The sequence below is a fragment of the Schistocerca cancellata genome, chromosome 9, assembly GCF_023864275.1.
Source record: "Schistocerca cancellata isolate TAMUIC-IGC-003103 chromosome 9, iqSchCanc2.1, whole genome shotgun sequence".
In the NCBI taxonomy this organism is placed as follows: domain Eukaryota; kingdom Metazoa; phylum Arthropoda; class Insecta; order Orthoptera; family Acrididae; genus Schistocerca; species Schistocerca cancellata.
This window is the reverse complement of record NC_064634.1, coordinates 151,567,533-151,589,038: the sequence shown is the minus strand read 5'-3', so window position 1 is coordinate 151,589,038 and position 21,506 is coordinate 151,567,533. Positions and strand designations below refer to the sequence as shown.

At 44.2% G+C, this 21,506-nt stretch overlaps 1 protein-coding gene and 1 pseudogene across 1 annotated transcript in view; both read left to right on the top strand.

The window, feature by feature from the left end:
- LOC126101246 (vitamin K-dependent protein C-like) overlaps window positions 1-21,506 on the top strand; it is a 76,392-nt gene that overhangs the window by 36,064 nt on the left and 18,822 nt on the right. Inside the window, exon 2 of the mRNA XM_049911933.1 lies at window positions 15,119-15,272. Within this exon, the coding sequence (XP_049767890.1) occupies window positions 15,119-15,272 (154 nt within the window). The remainder of the gene's footprint in view (window positions 1-15,118; window positions 15,273-21,506) is intronic.
- On the top strand, window positions 1,323-1,439 carry LOC126102499 (5S ribosomal RNA; annotated as a pseudogene).

Sequence of the window (21,506 nt, the reverse complement as noted above, 5' to 3'; positions counted from 1 at the left end):
GCACGACTCACCACCAATAAAAGCTTAACCAAATGTAACTGTACTCCTTACTCTGAGGACATCAAACAAAGATTACTGAAACTTCAGAGATGTACAGTGGCGGCTGATTTAAACTTTACACCAAGACAGGCACTTGATTAAATTCAAATAAGATGAAGTACTACGTCAAATAAATGGAAGAATCGTGAAGTGAAATTAAAGTAGGCTTAGAAAATTTAAAAGGATTCAGAAACACACTCTTGACGGTTGCTTCAAAATTTGCACCAGCCTTGTAGTCAAAGAAATATCATAACATAGTAACCAATAAAAAAACATTTGCTAGTTGAATGAAGTCTAAATGGCTTAATGAAAAATGTGGAGCATCAGCAACAGCTTCTTCAGACCTAACAGCAGACAACAAGCGCTTATTCTCATCTGGATTTTCAGGTAACTTCTCCAAGACAATTCTTCAAAGAATCTGAAATCCATTAAACGCTACAGTGCTCTGTACAAGAGACAATTTTGAGTTACAGTTCAGTACCCAAAATCATGACAAGCCATTCAATTCTAACTGGCGAGTTAACGGCTCAATTTATTATTTAATACAGACACGCGCTTAACATATCAAGCGCTCAAAGAAAATGGTGCCAAGTCTCTACAGTAATTAATCGTGCGCCCAGAACACAACGAAACCATTTGCTGCTTGAGATTCAAATGGTGGACCAAAAAATATACCTTTTGTCACACAAGCTACCACGCTGTGGAACCACTTCGGACGCTCTCTCGGTTTCGTACCACATAAGTAATCAAACAACAACCCATAGGGTGTGGTCTACCGTTGAGCATTTAAAGCAACTTGGACGTATTCTTAACATACAGCACAGTAATTACCGAACTACCTAAAATACAATGGTACACAGGTATAAAAACGAAAGGAACAACTTAACACCAAACTGTCTAACATCTAAGGCTGTTTTTCAAGAGTTTAGGCTGTGCAGGTACATTCTGTTCTACTTCATTCTCGTATTTTGTCTATTCACTCCCATTGCCCCTTTTGGAAGACCTGCTGGTGAACGAGGTAGTGATATTGAACACCCTGAAAAGGACGAATTCTTCCTGCATGTACCACTGTGCTTCAGGTCAGAAGTTGTAGTTTTATCTTAACTGGAGGGATCTTCTCGACTACCTGATAATGTCTTTGGTAATATGAAATGAACGTGTCGGCCCGTAAGGGTTAAATAATATTACATACTGTCATACATGTTACTGAGGCAATTTTACCTCTGTGTTGTGGACGTCCTTCTGTTATTCTACAGACTTTTTATTCATCTTGTTATCCTGGTAGCAACGACCTTACCACAGTGAATGCGCCGGTTCCCGTCAGATCAACGAAGTTAAGCGCTGTCAGGCGTGGCAGGCACTTGGGTGGGTGACCACCCGGGCGCCATGTGCTGTTGCCATTTTTCGTGGCGCATTCAGCCTCATGATGCCAATTGAGGAGCTACTCGGCCGAATAGTAGCAGCTCCAGTAAAAAAAAAAAAAAAAAAAAAACATCGTAACTACCGGCAGAGCGTTGTGGCGACCACACGCCTACCCCCCCCCCCCCCCAAAATCAACGTCCTCACTGAGGATGACATGGCGGTAGGATGGTCCCGATGGACCACTTGTGGCCTGAAGACGGAGTGCTTTTAACCTGGTGTCAGACACGTTTCTAACTTTATGGTATAATTTGAAATGGAGTAGATACACTCCTGGAAATTGAAATAAGAACACCGTGAATTCATTGTCCCAGGAAGAGGAAACTTTATTGACACATTCCTGGGGTCAGATACATCACATGATCACACTGACAGAACCACAGGCACATAGACACAGGCAACAGAGCATGCACAATGTCGGCACTAGTACAGTGTATATCCACCTTTCGCAGCAATGCAGGCTGCTATTCTCCCATGGAGACGATCGTAGAGATGCTGGATGTAGTCCTGTGGAACGGCTTGCCATGCCATTTCCACCTGGCGCCTCAGTTGGACCAGCGTTCGTGCTGGACGTGCAGACCGCGTGAAACGACGCTTCATCCAGTCCCAAACATGCTCAATGGGGGACAGATCCGGAGATCTTGCTGGCCAGGGTAGTTGACTTACACCTTCTAGAGCACGTTGGGTGGCACGGGATACATGCGGACGTGCATTGTCCTGTTGGAACAGCAAGTTCCCTTGCCGGTCTAGGAATGGTAGAACGATGGGTTCGATGACGGTTTGGATGTACCGTGCTCTATTCAGTGTCCCCTCGACGATCACCAGTGGTGTACGGCCAGTGTAGGAGATCGCTCCCCACACCATGATGCCGGGTGTTGGCCCTGTGTGCCTCGGTCGTATGCAGTCCTGATTGTGGCGCTCACCTGCACGGCGCCAAACACGCATACGACCATCATTGGCACCAAGGCAGAAGCGACTCTCATCGCTGAAGACGACACGTCTCCATTCGTCCCTCCATTCACGCCTGTCGCGACACCACTGGAGGCGGGCTGCACGATGTTGGGGCGTGAGCGGAAGACGGCCTAACGGTGTGCGGGACCGTAGCCCAGCTTCATGGAGACGGTTGCGAATGGTCCTCGCCGATACCCCAGGAGCAACAGTGTCCCTAATTTGCTGGGAAGTGGCGGTGCGGTCCCCTACGGCACTGCGTAGGATCCTACGGTCTTGGCGTGCATCCGTGCGTCGCTGCGGTCCGGTCCCAGGTCGACGGGCACGTGCACCTTCCGCCGACCACTGGCGACAACATCGATGTACTGTGGAGACCTCACGCCCCACGTGTTGAGCAATTCGGCGGTACGTCCACCCGGCCTCCCGCATTCCCACATACGCCCTCGCTCAAAGTCCGTCAACTGCACATACGGTTCACGTCCACGCTGTCGCGGCATGCTACCAGTGTTAAAGACTGCGATGGAGCTCCGTATGCCACGGCAAACTGGCTGACACTGACGGCGGCGGTGCACAAATGCTGCGCAGCTAGCGCCATTCGACGGCCAACACCGCGGTTCCTGGTGTGTCCGCTGTGCCGTGCGTGTGATCATTGCTTGTACAGCCCTCTCGCAGTGTCCGGAGCAAGTATGGTGGGTCTGACACACCGGTGTCAATGTGTTCTTTTTTCCATTTCCAGGAGTGTATATTCTCGTGGGGTAGGTACAGATACTTCGAAAGAGGAGGGCATATTTTCGTCAAATGCACGTTATGTAGTGATATGCCCATATGTAAGTGGATCTTCAGTATATGTAGCACTACTACATATGGTAGTAGAGGGTTCCCATCATTGTGGGTACTATTTACAAATTAACTTTGCATTTTTCCTAACATTCGGTCCCATCGCATTTTAAGAATGTGGTGTACTAGTTTGTAACTTCTTAATGTATAATACTCGGCACAGTTTCTTCAATAACTCGGACATAATGTTAATTCCTTGTTTAGTTTTTACACTTTCTCGTGTTTCACATTTCGGTGTCCACTGATTAACCATAGTCTCTACCACTCATTCTGCCTGTTGATTTGGTATGATGATCACGTGCAGAAAATGTGAGAATTGGTCGACTGTAGTCAACACATATCTATTCCCATCTGGCGCTTGGGCAGAGAGACTTAAAATGTCCATACTAATCGTTTGTAATTTATATTGAGACGCTACAGAGCCCCCAATGGGAAGGATAATTATATTTGTAAACTTGCTTCTCGGTGTCAGTTTCTTTTAAGATTTGATATTAGGTACATCTTTGGTACCAGTCTTTGACTACATAGGGAAGGGGGAAGTAAGGGGTATCTCTGGATGCGCACAAACATATGACTGATATCACAGACAAGTCATGGCACAACTGAATCATGTACAGTACAGAACAGTTCATATTTAAGCTTAATGTAGCTACGTCAATAAAAGAAGTGACTCTGTTTTTGGATAAAACTGAAATCAATGCAGACAGTTATTTATATGTATTGACATAAGAAGTTCAGTTCGGCAGTTTCGAATGAAATGGCACCATAATACGTATTATACGTTACAGTAGTTTTTATTAATTTGGTGAAAATAATATGAATGGCGTGAGATTGGAATAAGCTTCCTGGATTCTCTTTTTATCCCCCATCAGAACGTGACCTATGGAGAAACAGGGTAAGGCCATAGACAGGGCCTTTAAGCTCATGCTTTGTTGAAGTATGATTTACAAAGAGTTTTTCATCGAGGGTTGATATTTTTTTGCATATACGTGTACTACTAGTCAGGACTATATAAATAAGCTGTACACAAAATAATGTAATTGATACGTATCACAGACAGTACTGATTGATACAAATTTTATTTGTGTATATACTATTCGTGTGGACATGCATATTTTAAGAATTTTCTGCCATGAGCCTTAGTCAAATAAAATTATTCTTTCTTCTGGAAGGTGGAGCTCCTCGTAAACCAGCTGCGTGTGCGGTTAAACATCTCTATTAAGAAAGGATCCTCGGTGGAAATCTTACGCCCAGTATCTTGAAAATTCCATCCAGGAGCATATTTGTGTTATTGACACTGCCTCTATCCCTACCCACAATCAGCATTTTTCGGCTTAATGTGATTTCTCGTAGTGTCCTTGTTCAGAAATGGTTGGAAAGTTATTAATTTCTTCCACCGTTGACTCCGTAGGACAAGTCTTTCATTTCTAATTTTGTGACCTCTCCTGGGATGATCTTGCCAACTACTTACATTCTGATAACCTGAATCATACTGGTTATCTTGCCAATGTTGACAGAGTGGTGTGACTCAGGCCGACTGCGGTTTGTACCATTATCTCCTTTCTGCGTAATTGTTGTGGAGTGGAATTAATTCTATTCGTGTTAGTGCAGATCGCAACCTGCAGCGATAGTGATGTAACATAGCAGTTTAAATTCGGAATATTGTTTTTGGGAGCGCCACGTATATTTTGAGCGCGAGTCAATGTGTCTTAAAAATACGTAGCGTGACTTAATCTCAATACGCAGGCAGAAAGTTATTTATTATTAATGGAAATTTTATGCTCTCTTTCAATGAATGAAAACGTAATGCAACCTGCAACTAACCCAGCGATAATATAGAGCATTAAAAGATTTCTTTTCTCAGCTAATTAATCTTATGTTACACAGATAGAAAGAATGGTACAAACACTTGCGTATTTTTTGAAATAATTGCAATTGACGGCAATATTACTATTACCTTTAAAAAATTTCACAGTGAAGGAGAGGTACTTTTGAAAGGAAACATGAGATACTTTCAGTTAATAAAGCTTATACAGACAGCTAGTTATACATACAACGATCCATAGCAGAGAGAGAACAAGCGAAAAACAGAGATCAAACGGAGGTGCGCATCATGGCTCTTGTGTATATATACGAGTATTACACTTGAAGTTCCACGCTTTCATGGAACGTATTGAAATATAATTTTCTTTGCGATTAATGTTTGACACAGAATGTTATCAGACTCGACAAAATGACTTATAATATTACAGGCATTATTTTCTCTTTTTACAATTTATTCATATCAGTGGAATAAATCGCGTCATACATTAGATAGGCTTCCAGGTGACGCCACATGTTGCATGCCTCATCTGACAAACTGCTTGCACATCACGATGGAAATTGCGCTAGCCATTTCGACCATCTGTTTTATGTACCATGCCGTCCCTATAATGAAACACATTACTAGTTCCTGGCGTAGCCTCTGCTTGTATAATATTAGTGGAATGCAAAACTAAAATGAATTCCTCCAGGTGAGTTTCTGGGTCATCAATCAGATTTTCCCTTAATTAAATAGGCCACTTAGCTTAAGCATCAGTAAAATGTCTCGGTTTGAGATTGACTTGTCGCAGTACTTGGTTTGATTAACATATTTTTTTCGAACTGTTTCCTGAAATTTCCTTGCTTCAGGTTGTACTGCTTCGGATTAAATACTCCTTCTGAAGTCTCTTCCGAATGTCCCTGGACCAGTATTTTGCAAAGAAATCACGTTAGAAATCTTCGTAACTATTGAAAAATTCTGCTGTTTCAGTGCCCCAAAGATTAGCTAAATCTTGCAAAAACCGAGTAACCAATCATATCATTTGTAATTTGGCCACAAGTATGGCAATATACATCAAAATGATCTTATAAATGCAATAGGGAGTATGCTTCACTTATCAAGTCAAATTATCTGGATTTGCCTACGTTACCCTGGGTTTTCTTTTAACATTGTTCGTGCGATGTGAATCTTAGCTGCTGGCTCATAATCCAAATGTTTTGTTATATTGTAACTTGGGGCAGGCTGCCAGTACTACGCAAGAGTGACTTTGTGCCCTATATCTTTTCTTGGGTGTTTTAATTGATTTCATGTCATTGCAAACTGGCATTTTACCATTCACCAAAACCTGTACCAATGGTTTCTCATCAAATTTTAAACGCCATCGGGATATGATCTATACAGGCCTCTTTTTCAAACGGAAATTCTGTCATGACACTAATCGCTGCCTGTTTAAATTTACTTTGTTTTTATTTTATCTAACTCATGTTGTTCTCTAGCCTTTCCTACCCACGCAAGGGTGTACCCAGGATCTAGTCTGGAGGGAGAGGAGGGGGTTGGCAGTTCATATTAGTCTCAAGGCACACGAGGAGAAGGAACAAAAGGCGGTATTTAATAACTAAAAAAGAAAACCAGTGGAAAATTGCTCTTAATAAATATTGTAAACATAAGAATGCACTTGCATAACAACACAATTTTTTAGTTTAATGTTAATCTTCTTGAATTTGCCGCAGATTTGTCAGTTACTTTCTTTTCTAACATCTCGCAGTTTGCTTTCACGTAACTTCGGTGTATGCTCTTCAGGCACAACCCAGTACGCCTTCCTTCACTCATACAGATTCTGAGCCCAGTCTTTACTCTTCGAAGCGTACAGAAGGATGTCTCCTCAGTCACCGTTGCGCGTGGTATAATGAGCAAATTTCGTAGTGCTTATCTCATACTAAGGAAAAAGGTATTGTTCTCGTTAGCTTCAGGTTTTTTTTTCTCCATACATTGTACCATAGGTTCCGTTCTGCGACAGAGTTATCCAAACCACAATTTTTTTGCAACAGTTCTTGATTTTTATGAAATTCTGTTACACTAGTGTCGCTCATATTCAAGGGATGTAGCTTATTTAGAGCAAACGTTGGAATATTTTGTGGTGAAAATCGAGTATTTAACCATGAAAAGAGTGATTCGATGTATGGTATTACCAGTGAACGTCGCCAGTATTCGCTGTCAGTTTCCGATCGCGGATTGTTTCTAAATTTTTGCTTACAAGCAAAGCATGAAACAGTAATTTCTATTTACAGTTCCTCTGCAGTGCCTTGTGTTTTTCTAAGTACTTTTCTAAGTACTTAGTTTCCTTTCGGTCCCTCATCACGATCATGTTTATAGACTTAGATAGCATCACATTAGCCACTGGTTCCAAAACTGCCGAGTATTTGGCTGTTGTTTGCAAAGTTACGAGGAACACTGGTTTCGTAATGGCTGAATGCAACTGATGCACAAATTTCCTAGTTGCATAATTTCCCTCCGTGGACAATTTTTCTAGAGGTCTCACAACCTCTGGGAAATGTTGAGAAAACAGTCTGATAGATTTACATTTTTCAGACCATCGCGTCTTACACATCCATGATAAACTGGGAGCATATTTTCACTGTGCAGTCGATTTTCTAAAACAGTTTCTAGTGCCGTTTGGAGTGGCAAGGGTATTTCTAATTTCCGCCACTGCATTTGCATCGTTTACCACAAGGTTGAGTTTCTGACTTCAGCAATGAACGTATGCGGCTCGATAATACTGCTTTCTTAAATTCGTTTGCACACCGCTCCCTTTGCCTGACACTGTTGATGGTTCAAATGGTTCAAATGGCTCTAAGCACTATGGGACTTAACATCTGAGGTCATCAGTCCCCTAGACGTAGAACCACTTAAACCTAACTAACCTATGGACATCACACACATCCATGCCCGAGGCATGATTCGAACCTGCGACTGCATCAGCAGCGCGGTTCCGGACTAAAGCGCCTAGAGCCGCTCGGCCACAGCGGCCGGCGCCATTGTTGAACAGCCATCGAAGGCAAATCCTACACGGTCTTCTGCTGGAAGATTATTACTGATAAGGAAAACGTCAATTGCTTCGGCGATTGATGAGGCATTTTGTGGCTTTTGCTCTACAAATTCTTCCCGGATTTTCACTTTGCTTCATCATAGAACCGCAAGCCTACTGATGATTGTTTCTTCCCGGCTATATTTGCTGATTCATCTGTCAATACTGCGTAAAACATCGCTTTTTTAATTGTCAGTGGCTATATTCTCCCTAATAACATCATCATACAGATTTATCAATTCCTTTTGTATTTTAGCCAATGTGTAAACAGCAATGCAATGACAATTTTCCAGATGACACCTTAACTTGTTGTCGTCAGAATCAATTCTTAAGTTCAATAAATCTAATAAAACTCTTTTATCTGCCCTTTTTCCTCAAGGGGGCATATCATGTGTTCCACAAAAAACTATACAAGAAAGAATTGATGACAATATCTGCCTATTTTCACAGATCACATTTTGCTGCACGTTATACATTTGAATGTACCTGTCCAAGAAAATGTTTGCTGCAGCTGAAGCTGTTAAGTGAAGCAGGGCTTTAACATTTTTCCGACAGTCTTCATGCATATTCTTGAATTTTGTCTGCAGCTCGTGCTCTAGTGGCTAGCGTTGTTGCTTCTGGATCACGGGGTACCGGGTTCGATTCCCAGTTGGGTTTGGGATTTTCTCTGCCCGGGGACTGGGTGTTTGTGTTGTCCTCGTCATTTCAGCTTCATCATCATTCGTGACAGTGACTAAATTGGACTGTGAAAAAAATTGGATTGCGTAAAAATTAGAACTTTGTACGGGCGCAGTTGTGCGCCCCACAAACCAAACATCATCATCTTGAGTTTTGTGAATGTCTAATTACTAATGATCCCACAATGCCTCTAACAGTGCCAGTGAGAGAGGAAACAAAACACAGTGCTTGCATAGGGCATCTTTCAGTAGCTTGGAATATACGAGCCACGGTGCGTATTGTTCTAACCCAGTATGATTACATTTTCTTTGCAAATGCCTTGCATCACTTTCAGAGTCATAAATCCTTGAAGTGATCCAAGGATTTAATAAGAGCTTTTTCTTCTTATCTAATTATCCCAATATATCACCCCAGATCATTTTCATTGCAGTCTCTTTTAATTGCAATTTCCGAGTCGTCTTTGAACATATAAGGTACTTGGGATACTGTCTGAGAATTATGGACAGGTACTGCTACAGTTACAGATATTGCTGTTGAACCTGAGTGTTCCTAAGTGTCACCTTTAGGTGTCGATCGTGACACTTCATTTTTGTTATGATCGTCATCGCTTCCACTGCCACTATTTCGACTCCTTTTCCTTTCATGACCAGTAGACACTACAAAATAGAGAAATGTTATTTATTTCCAACTATTTAGCTATACAAAGAAAACAGAGTTAATATGAATGGAAGATAAATAGTTGAATGTAAGGTCCGCCAGTTACGCAAAACACCGTTTTTTCAAAGTTCCTAAAAATGTTTCAGCACCTCTCTGCCATCATCAGTGGGTTTCTGTTTTAATTAATCTTTAATGGGAACATTTTTAATAAATGATTACAAAATTACGGAAATTACGGAAATACCCTCACAGCTAAAAAGTCTACCCCCCCCCCCCACCGTTTCCATGATAAATGAATACACTATACTCTGAAAAGACTCACTATTTTACACATTAAAGGTTGTAAAAGACAACACAAACAGCTAAGAAGAATACAAAACAACACAAACATACATAAAATATAAACAAAATATATATATTATTTCTTCCATCAGTTCCAGACCCGTAAGAAATTGTTATTATAGTTTGTGAACTTGTTAATGTATCTGAGTCATTTGAACTAATACGGTTGATTTTGATAAATTCAGCAGAAAAGAGATAGGATTTGTAATTGAGGCAACAATCAATTTATGTGTGGAACTAATTTCCTGTTGTGATTCTCTCAGTACATTTCAATCACATTTCATTAATTGTTATTTGTTGCAGGATTCAGCATAGGTGTTCCAGTATAAATAGCATCAGTTTCCAAAGAAAGTGTTATAAGCCATCCACCTACTTTTCCTAATATGTGTGTAATAATCTTTTTGAAGATCTGAAAGTGCTAACTTAGTTGCACCGAAACCGGTTGCCTACAATAAAGATTTCTATAGCGATTTCTGCTTAGAAGTTCTTCTTCTCCTAGGGGATCACCACACATCGCCCATTTCAGCTCAACATGAGTAAACTCATAAGAGGACGCGAGCTGCATGAGTCACCGTGGAACTAAATGTGCCTTCGCGATCCCTGTCTGCACCAAAACAATGCGATGGGAGCTTCATATGCAGGGAATTGCAAGGCGTGATGGAATTCCGAAACCATCTGTCAGGGATGCATACCTCCGTAACAACATACCTTGTCTATGGAGCAATGGAGGAAATTAATTTGATCAGATGAGTCGTGATCACACTATTTTAAACCACTGTCCGAGTTTACGTAGGAAGAGTGAAATATGGCGGGTGTTCGGTGACGATTTGGGCAGCAGATTCCTGATTGATATCAGATTCCTGAAACATCGTACAGGATTAATATTTAACCTTTCAGAGACATTTGGAAAATGTTATGAGAGTCAGCTGGTTTTCTACGCCGTATTAGGCATAACACTGCGTCATATTTTTGGTGTTTCCATATTTTTCTCATATCATTTGTGGGCGGGGCTATGGGTAAAAGTTTATTTTGTCTGTTCTTTAATTTTGCACGTTGTTGTCTCGTGCGATTTGTGGATACCACAACATTTTACAAGGGTCCGAAAACTATTAGCTTGAGCTGCGAGAGCGCTATGGATGTATAGTCCTAAAGCGTCGACTGCACACCTAGCAGCGCAGCGCCGCGAGACGGCGTCAAGAAGGCGCTGCCCTATGCACCAATGGAAAGAGCGGGCAGCGCAACACCTCCAGGAAGACAAGTGTTCAGCGTTCCCTGTCAACGCTGATTTAACCAGCCGACCATTGCTGGTCTGCCCGGTTCGGTCGCAGACTTCGAGAGCATCAGTACCGAGTAATAGGTATACTTACCCTACGTTCTGCGAGTAGTAATGGCGTGTTAAGTACATGCATGTAGGAGGCACAGGAAACACAACAATCAAGAGAAGCTAAATTTCTTTTCTATTTAGAAATAAAGTTTTCTGTTAATTAGTAAGTGTTTAGTACAGATTTTTTTCAGTTCTCAACTTCCTCCTTCCTCGTTTGTGTTCTTGCTGACTCCCACAGGAGCTGACACAAAAATGGGGAACGTGTTGTTCAATTATCGTCAGTCCACAGGTTTACAATTCAGCTCGCCGAAAGTGACATCAAAATTATGCAGTGGAGTCAGGAACCACCACAATATACAAGTCTGCTGTCATTTCAGAGATCAGCATATTCTGATAAGAGTTCACACGCACAAGTAATAAGTATGAAAATGTTTTAACTTTGTCCCATCGTTCTCAGCACTCGAAACAGGTCAGAGACTGCTTCTACTCTTTGTTCCCAATCATTGTAAAGTTAACTGGTCGTCTTAAAAGTAGAGAATAATCTCGGACACTTAACTGCAGTGTTTTCTACTATATAGCGGGCAGTACACAAAACAGAACACGGAGAACAAAGCGCGGGATTTCCAGATAAATCGTTAATCCAATGAAATTCGCTTTTACACAGTTTCGCAAGATATGAGCGACATGTCATTCGACCGGAACACAACAATGCCAGTCATCTTCAACGCTATCCGAGGCTTATGAGGCCGCTGTTGCGAGACTAAATCACGGCACATTCTGTAGTGGAGCGTAGCCCGTTTCCGTATGACTGACAACGATCGAATAACCTCCCAGGTGTAGACACCTCGTTCTTTATATATACTCGGTGCTTCCAGCTTTGGCAGCAGGGCCCATCCAGTACCTTTCATGACTACAAAATTGTTTATATCGCTGTTAGCTAAAGACTAACAATGATCCCACGTAAATCCGTAATTTATTTATGTTCGATAAATTCCTTAGCCCAATAATTGTTAAATTTTGAACTCGATAATTTTCAGACTAAACCTAGAATAGATAGGGCCTCTGAACCGTCTCTGTTTTAAATTCTGTAGCTTCATAAAATTACAATTTCACACTTGTTACAGCTTCGTTATTACGTATAATAAATATTGTGCGCAGCCGTGGTTTTGTATCTTAATAACAAAAAGTGGTTTAATCTAACTCGTTTAACAAATTTGAGGTACGATTTTTTTCCTTTTTAATACGAAGGTCACTCCAAAGAAATGCACACTATTTTTTAAAAAAATCTGTCTTTTATTCCACATGTTTGAAAGTTTTACAGTGTGTAGATACATCCTTTAGGAATAATATTTTCATTTCTCCACATAATTTCTATCCCTCTCAACTGCCTTACGCCATCTTGGAACCAGCACCTCTATACCGCCGGCCGGTGTGGCCGAGCGGTTCTAGGCGCTTCAGTCTGGGTCCGCGCGACCGCTACGGTCGCAGGTTCGAATCCTGCCTCGGGCATGGATGTGTGTGATGTCCTTAGATTCATCTACATCTACATCTACATTTATACTCCGCAAGCCACCCAACGGTGTGTGGCGGAGGGCACTTTACGTGCCACTGTCATTACCTCCCTTTCCTGTTCCAGTCGCGTATGGTTCGCGGGAAGAACGACTGTCTGAAAGCCTCCGTGCGCGCTCTAATCTCTCTAATTTTACATTAGTGATCTGTTCGGGAGGTATAAGTAGGGGGAAGCAATATATTCGATACCTCATCCAGAAACGCACCCTCGAAACCTGGCGAGCAAGCTACACCGCGATGCAGAGCGCCTCTCTTGCAGTCTGCCACTTGAGTTTGTTAGGTTTAAGTAGTTCTATGTTCTAGGGGACTGATGACCTCAGATGTTAAGTCCCATAGTGCTCAGAGGCACTTGAATCTGTATACCCGCACGTAAAATTCTGGACCAACCTGTTGGAGCCACTGTTTGGCAGCGTGCACAAGGGAATCATCATCTTCTAACCTTGTTCCACGAAGAGAGTATTTCAGTTTCCCAAGGAAATGATAGTCACATGACTTTATGATAGTCAGCACTGTAAGGCGGGTGTTTCAGTGTTGTCCATCCGAGTTTTGTGATCGCTTCCATGGTTTTTTGGCTGACATGTGGCCGTGCGTTGTCGGGCAACAGCAAAACATCCTGCTTTTGCCGATGTGGTCGAACACGACACAGTCGAGCTTGAAGTTTCTTCAGTGTCGTCACATATGCATCAGAATTTATGGTGGTTCCACTTGGCATGATGTCTACAAGCAAGAGTCCTTCGGAATCGAAAAACACGGTAGCCGTAACTTTTCGAGCAGAAGGTGTGGTTTTGAATTTTTTTTTTCTTGGGTGAATTTTCATGATGCCACTCCATTGATTGCCTCTTCGTCTCTGGTGAAAAATGATGGAGCCATTTTTCATCATCTGTCACAATCCTTCCAAGAAATTCATCTCCACCATTCTCGTACTGTTCCAAAAGTTCACTGCATACCGTTTTTCTTGTTCCTTTGTGAGCCACTGTCAACATCCTGGGAACCCACCTGACACAAACCTTTTTTAACGCCAACACTTTCAGTATTCTGCAAACACTTCCTTCCCCTATCCCAAGGTAGCGTGACAATTCGTTCACTGCGATGGGTATGTCAGCAGTCACCAATTCGTTAACTCCCTGCACATTGTCTGGAGTGTGTGCAATACGAGATCTGCCGCGGCGAGGACAATCCTCAATATTGCCGTGCCCGCTTTCATCACGTAACCTGCTTGCCCACCGACTAACTGTACTGCGATGGACAGCAGCATCTCCATACACCTTTTTCAACCTCTTGTGGATGTTTCCCATTGTCTCGTTTTCACAGCACAGGAATTCTATGACAGAACGTTGTTTCTGACGAACGTCATTTTTTTTCCTTTATTGTATTTCGATTCCCCCCGAAGGGGGCGGGCTGGCAGCAGCTTATTACGCTGCTCTACAGCCTACAGACATTTTTTTAAAAAACGTAAGGAGAAGTTAACAAACAGTAAAAGGAGGCGATAAAACGTGGACTTAAATTGTAAAACAGCTGAAAATTGTGGAAAGTTAAAACATAAAGCAAAGGGTTGGCAAAGAGAATAAAATACACAGAATGCAGACAGGTAACATAGTAGACAGACAATTAAAAAACATGGCGACAGCCTGGTTTCTGTTAGCAAGAGATATAAAATCACACCCAGCGACAGTAGATGGCCGTTCGCAACACTTTGGAAAAGACACATCACTGAACACTCACTGTAAACACTGCACTGAAATGCTGGCACAAAGAGGACACACTATAGCTTAGGGCAGATGGGGGGGGGGGTGTGAACTTGGACAGATGAGGGGGAAAACAAGGAAGGAGGAGAGGAAAAACGAAAGGGGGGGAATCACAGGAGGGAGAGGACTCAAAAGGGGAGAGGGGCAGAGCAGACGAGAGAGGGAATGGGAAAAGGCAGAGGGGGGAAATACAAAAGGACTCGGTGAGGGGAGGGGGGCAGAAGAGGGTAGGTGGGGAAAAAATTGGATGGAAGGGGGCGAGAGGGAGCCCAAGAAAAGAATGGAGGAAAGGAGGGAGGGGTGAGGATCAGAGTTGATAGGAGGGATAAATGGAGGGAGAGAGGGCATCATCCGGGAGGGGGAGTTGATGAACGTCAAGTATAGCAGCCGTCTTGAAGACGTGGGGTGACGAAACCACTCACGGTAACAGGTTGAAATAAGTTTGAAAACAAGTGTTAAGGGTGTACCTACAGACTGTAAGACTTCAATACACGCAGAATGAAAACTGTATTTTTACAAAAATAGTGTACATTTCTTCTAGAGTGTCCCTCGTATTTCAAAAAGTAGGTGAGGTAGCCTCATGAAATCTTTCACCGTAATGCGAACGATCTCAGACTGGTGAAGAGAGCAGAGAATGCTCCAGATATGTATCAGTACGTGAGGTGTTGTTTCAGACAGAGGGCCCCTGCCTCGCGTCGTTAACGGGCGGGACGCAGCGGCCGGCCAGTTCCCCCACCAGGCGCTCGTCGTCCTCGGGCAGCGCTCCGTGTGCGGCGGGTCGCTCATCTCCAAGGCTTCAGTCCTCACCGCCGCGCACTGCACCATCACGTGAGTTGCAACAGCCGCTAGGAGGCGACTTGTATGAGGTTTCCCAAAAGTAACACACGAGTGGCGTTCAGTAAGTAAAGCAGCAATTTTTCTCTGGCAGTTTCTGTTGAAAAAATAAGGAATTTGTTGTGGGACATTGTGGAATACTTCTGCTTCATCCCCTGTAGTTTCATAAAGTTCCGATAGGTGGCGGCGCTATACGTAGCCTTCAAAATGGCGTCTGTAACGAGGTGCATTCCAACAAGACAACCGAGATTCTTTGAGCGGAAAGTCATGGCATTACAGATATTACACTACTGGCCATTAAAATTGCTACACCAAGAAGAAATGCAGCTGATAATTCATTGGACAAATATATTATACTAGAACTGACATTTGATTACATTTTCACGAAATTTGGGTGCATACATCCTGAGAAATCAGTACCCACAACAACCACCTCCGACCTTAATAACGGCCTTGATACGCCTGGGCATTGAGTCAAACAGACCTTGGATGGCGTGTACAGGTACAGCTGCCCATGCAGCTTCAACTCGATACCACAGTTCATCAAGAGTAGTGACTGGCGTATTGTGACGAGCCAGTTCCCTGGCCACCATTGACCAGACTTTTTCAGTTGGTGAGAGATCTGGAGAATGTGCTGGCCAGGGCAGCAGTCGAACATTTTCTGCATCCAGAAAGGCCCGTACAGGACCTGCAACATGCGCGGTAGTGCATTATCCTCTTGAAATTTAGGGTTTCGCACGGATCGAATGAAGGGTAGAGCCACGGGTCGTAACACATCTGAAATGTAACGTCCACTGTTCAAAGTGCCGTCAGTGCGAACAAGAGGTGAGCGAGACGTGTAACCAATAGCACCCCATACCATCACGCAGGTTGATACGCCAGTATGGCGATGACGAATACACGCTGCCAATGTGCGTTCACCGCGATGTCGCCAAACACGGATGCTACCATCATGATGATGTAAACAGAACCTGGATTCATCCGAAAAAATGACGTTTTCCCGTTCGTGCACCCAGGTTCGTCGTTGAGTTCACCATCGCAGACGCTCTTCTCTGTGATGCAGCGTCAAGAGTAACCGCACCCATGGTCTCCGAGCTGATAGTCCATGCTGCTGCAAACGTCGTTGAACTGTTCGTGCAGATGGTTGTTCTCTTGCAAACGTCCCCATCTGTTGACTCAGGGATCGAGACGTGGCTGCACGATTCGTTACAGCCATGTGGATAAGATGCCTGTCATCTCGACTGCTAGTGGTACGGGGCCGTTGCGATCCAGTACGGCACTTTGTATTACCCTCCTGAACCAACCGGTTACATATTCTGCTAACAGTCATTGGATCTCGACCAACGCGAACAGCAATGTCGCGATACGATAAACTACAATCGCGATGGACTACAATCCGACCTTTATCAAAGTCGGAAAACTGATGGTAGCCGTTTCTCCTCCTTGCACGAAGCATCACAACAACGTTTCAAGAGGGAACGCCGGTCAACTGCTGTTTTTGTATGAGAAATCGGTTGGATACCTTCATGTCAGCACGTTGTAGGTGTCGCCACCGGCGCCAACCTTGTGTGAATGCTCTGAAAAGATAATCATTTGCATATCACAGCATCTTCTTCCTGTCGGTTAAATTTCGCGTCTGTAGCACGTCATCTTCGTGCTGTAGCAATTTTAATGGCCAGTAGTGTAGTAGGTACTCGCAGAATGTCTCGGAGACGAGAGAGTGAGCTAAATCGCGGTATCACGTTGGATGAGGCGTTTGTCACCATGACAACGAGGTCACCAAACGCGCCTGATCTTCGCCGTGCCGGACGGCAGCACACGGCTATGTCTCCCGACTCCTGCAATGCTGGAACATGCAGTCACTCTCATTCGAAGTGACTGACGAATCAGAAACGCCTCGCTGTTCAACTGGACGTCTCTGTTGGCAGAGCTGACACACTCGTCCACCAGTTGGAATACTCAAAGGTGTGTACCCGCTAGGTACCTCTTTGCCTAACAGAAGACAATAAAGAGCAATGAAGGTCGATCTGTGCGGAACTCCTTGCGCATTGCGAGGTTGATCGTGATAATTATTTGTCGAACATCGTTTCAAGCAATCAAACATTTGTTCATGCCTTCGAATCAGAAACAAAATTTCAATCCGTGAAGTGGCGCCACACTACCTCTCGTCCAAAGCAAAGGCTTCAAACCCGCGCCCTCGGCCAGTAAATTCTTCTGGGACTCTAAAGCTGCTGCTCTGTTTGATGTCCCCCCTCATAGTGCAATGAAATGAAATGTCGTGTGGCTAGGGCCTCCCGTCGGGTAGACCGTTCGCCTGGTGCAGGTCTTTCGATTTGACGCCACTTCGGCGACCTGCGCGTCGATGGGGATGAAACGATGATGATGAGGACAACACAACACCCAGTCCCTGAGCGCAGAAAATCTCCGACCCAGCCGGGAATCGAACCCGGGCCCTTTGGAGTGACAATCTGTCACGCTGACCACTCAGCTACCGGGGGCGGGCCATAGTGCAATGATCAACCCTCAGGACTCTCAAGATGTCAGAGTGTTCGTCACACAACAGCTCACAAGTCTAAGCACTAAGAGGAGCTCACAAACTTGGTTGAACTGTTCTTCCTCATCCAGCCTACAACCATGATCTCGCACCCACCGACTCGCATCTGTTTGGCACAACGCAGGATGCACTCCCTGAGAAACAGTTCGTACGCCGGCCACGGTGGCCGAGCGGTTCTGGGCGCTACAGTCTGGAACAGCGCGACCGCGACGGTCGCAGGTTCGAATTCTGCCTCAGGCATCGCCGTGTGTAATGTCCTTAGGTTATTTAGGTTTAAGTAGTTCTAAGTTCTAGGGCACTGAAGACCTCAGAAGTTAAGTCCCATAGTGCTCAGAGCGATTTGAACAAAGCAGTACATACAAGATGGGGAGCTTACTGATGACGCAAGACTTTGGCTCTGACATCGACCAGTAGAGTGGTACCATGTGAGCATACACGTCCTCCCGGTAAGGTGACGTAAGGCCGCCGCATGGAAAAATAGGGTTTTTTACTCAGAAGAGAGAGGAATAGTGTTGTGTACTAGACTCCTAAATAAAACCAGCCTGATTTCAGAAAATATGTGTTTCATTACTTACTGAACGTCCCTCGCAGATTTAAGTCTGAATTCGGGTGCCGAAACTCTGTTGTTAAAGTGTATTATGTCTCATATTACAGCTTAGAACAGACACTACTGGCCATTAAAATTGCGATACCACGAAGATGACCTGCTGACGTGCTACAGACGCGAAATTTAACCGACAGAAAGAAGATGTTGTGATATGCAAATGATTAGCTTTTCAGAGCATTCACACAAGGTTGGAGCCGGTGGCGACACCTACAACGTGCTGACATGAGGAAAGTTTCCAACCGATTTCTCATACACAAACAGCAGTTGACCGGCGTTGCCTGGTGAAACGTTGTCGTAATGCCTCGTGTAAGGAGGAGAAATAGCTACCATCACGTTTCCGGATTATAGCCTATCGCGATTGCGTTTTATCGTATCGCGACATTGATGCTCGCGTTGGTCGAGATCCAATGACTGTTAGCAGAATATGGAATCGGTGAGTTCAGGAGGGTAATACGGAACGCCGTGCTGGATCCTAACGGCCTCGTATCACTAGCAGTCGAGGTGACAGGCATCTTATCCGCATGGCTGTAACGGATCGTGCATCCACGTGTCGATCCCTGAGTCAACAGATGGGGACGTTTGCAAGACAACAAACATCTGTAAGAACAGTTCGGCGACGTTTGCAGCAGCATGGACTATCAGCTCGGAGACCATGGCTGCGGTTACTCTTGACGCTGCATCACACACAGGAGCCTTGCGAAGGTGTACTCAACCACTAACCTGGGTGCACGAATGGCAGAACGTCATGTTTTTCGGATGAATCCAGGTTCTGTTTACAGCATCATGATGTTCGCATCTGTGTTTGTCGACATGGCGGTGAATGCAGATTGGAAGCGTGTATTCGTCATTGCCATACTGGCGTATCACCCGGCATGATGGTATGGGGTGCCATTGGTTACACGTCTCGGTCATCTCTTGTTCGCATTGACGGCACTTTGAACAGTTGACGTTACATTTCAAATGTATTACCGCCCGTGGCTCTACCCTTCATTCGATAGCTGCGAAACCCTACATTTCAGCGGTATAATGCACGTCCGCATGTTGCAGGTCCTGTACGTGCCTTTCTGGATGCAGATAATGTTCGACTGCTGCCCTAGCCAGCACATTCTCCAGATCTCTCACGAATTGAAAACGTCTGGTCGATGGTGACTGAGCCTCTGGCTCGTTACAATACGCCAGTTACTACTCTTGATGAACTGTGGTATCGTGTTGAAGCTGTATGGGCAGCTTTACCTGCACACGCCGTCCAAGCTCTGTTTGACTCAATGCCCAGGCGTATCAAGAGGTGGTTGTTCTGGGACAGATTTCTCAGGATGTATGCACCCAAATTGCGTGAAAATGTAATCACATATCAGTTCTAGTATAATATATTTGTCCAATGAATACCCGTTCATCATCTTCATTTCTTCTTGGTGAAGCAATTTTAATGGCCAGTAGTGTAATTGGTTCCAGTAGTTGCAGCTATGTGTTTGATGAGAGTATTGTTTCAATGTTTCCCATCTTTGTCATGGCGACTCGTTACTGTAAAGTAAATTATGAATTAATTCAATACTTCCAGTTCATGACGAATGTAATGAGAGATTTGTTATGGAACATATACACCACAAGAAGTCAGAAGTGCCGCAACACGACGTGGTATGGACTCGACTATTGTCTATAGTAGTGCTGGAGGCAAATGTCACCATTAATCCTGCAACGCTGTCCTTAAATCCGTAAGAGTTCAAGGGGGTGGAGATCTCTTCTGAACAGCATGTTGCAAGGCAACCCCAGATATGCCCAATAAAGTTCATGTGTGGGGAATTTGATGGCCACAGAAGTGTTTAAACTCAGAAGAGTGTTCCTGAAGTCAATCTGTAGTACCACCCCCAGATATGCCCAATAAAGTTCATGTCTGGGGAATTTGGTGGCCAGCGGAAGTGTTTTAACTCAGAAGAGTGTTCCTGGAGCCACTCTGTAGCAATGCTGGATGTGTTGTATGGCACATTGTCCTGATGGAATTGCATTCGCCCCCTGTCAGATGTCTCGGCAATGTATTATGACCTTTTACTCACTGTGATCTATCTGCCATTAGGTATGCTATAGTCAGTCGTGTGGTTCAAGTCGTGTTGCAGGCTACGTTAGTTTTTGACATGTTTGTGAGCCTTATTGTACGCTACTCTCAAGCCTGGGAACGTATCACGATGTTTTACCTTCTTCCAAACGTGTTTACCGTTAATGAGGTGTGTGTACGTACAGATGGAACAGTACCTTTACATTCTCTCTCTTCCACCACTTGCTAGCATTGGAAGCCTAGTACACCACAAGTGAAATGATGTTTACGATATTCTGCTATGCAAATGGACGTAAGCTATGAGTCCATGCCTTCTTCGCTGAGAACGTGCTCTCTGATAATGTGTTCAGCTACCTTTCCCAGCATCTGAGGGACACAGATACCCTTGGACAAGCCTGATTCACGAAGGCATCTCACAGTCCACACTCCTGACACGGAGGAGCGTGTGCTACGTTCAGTGAAAGAAACCCCTTGGACAAGTGTGCGAAAATTAGCAGCGGTGGAAGGCGTGTAGCACTCTCTTATCTGGGGGGTGGGGTACTTCGTTAACACATTAACACTTGCTGTACCCATATCATCTACAGTGCACTCAGGTCCTAAGGCCACAGGATCATCACGGCAGATGGCGGTTCATTCAATGCCTGTAGCAGAAGTTTGCCGAAGATCTACTGTTCACATGCAAGATTTTATTTACCGGTGAAATTCAGGAAACAGGGCACCAACACCGATTTTCAGTCAACATACGTGCAAGCGTACTTAGCGACAGATTAATAGGACCATATGTGCTATTACAATGGTTAACTGGAGCACATTACCTGCACTTTCTCATTTAATGTATATCCTACCTTGCTGGAGGCTGTGCCATTGCAGCAACGAATAGAAATGTGGTTCAGGCGTGATGACGCACCAGCATACTTTCGCCACACTGTGCATGAACATCAGACACAGTAGTTTCAGGACCACTGGATTGGTCAGCGGGCGCCAGGCCTTGGCCTGCTCGCTCCGCAGACCTCAATT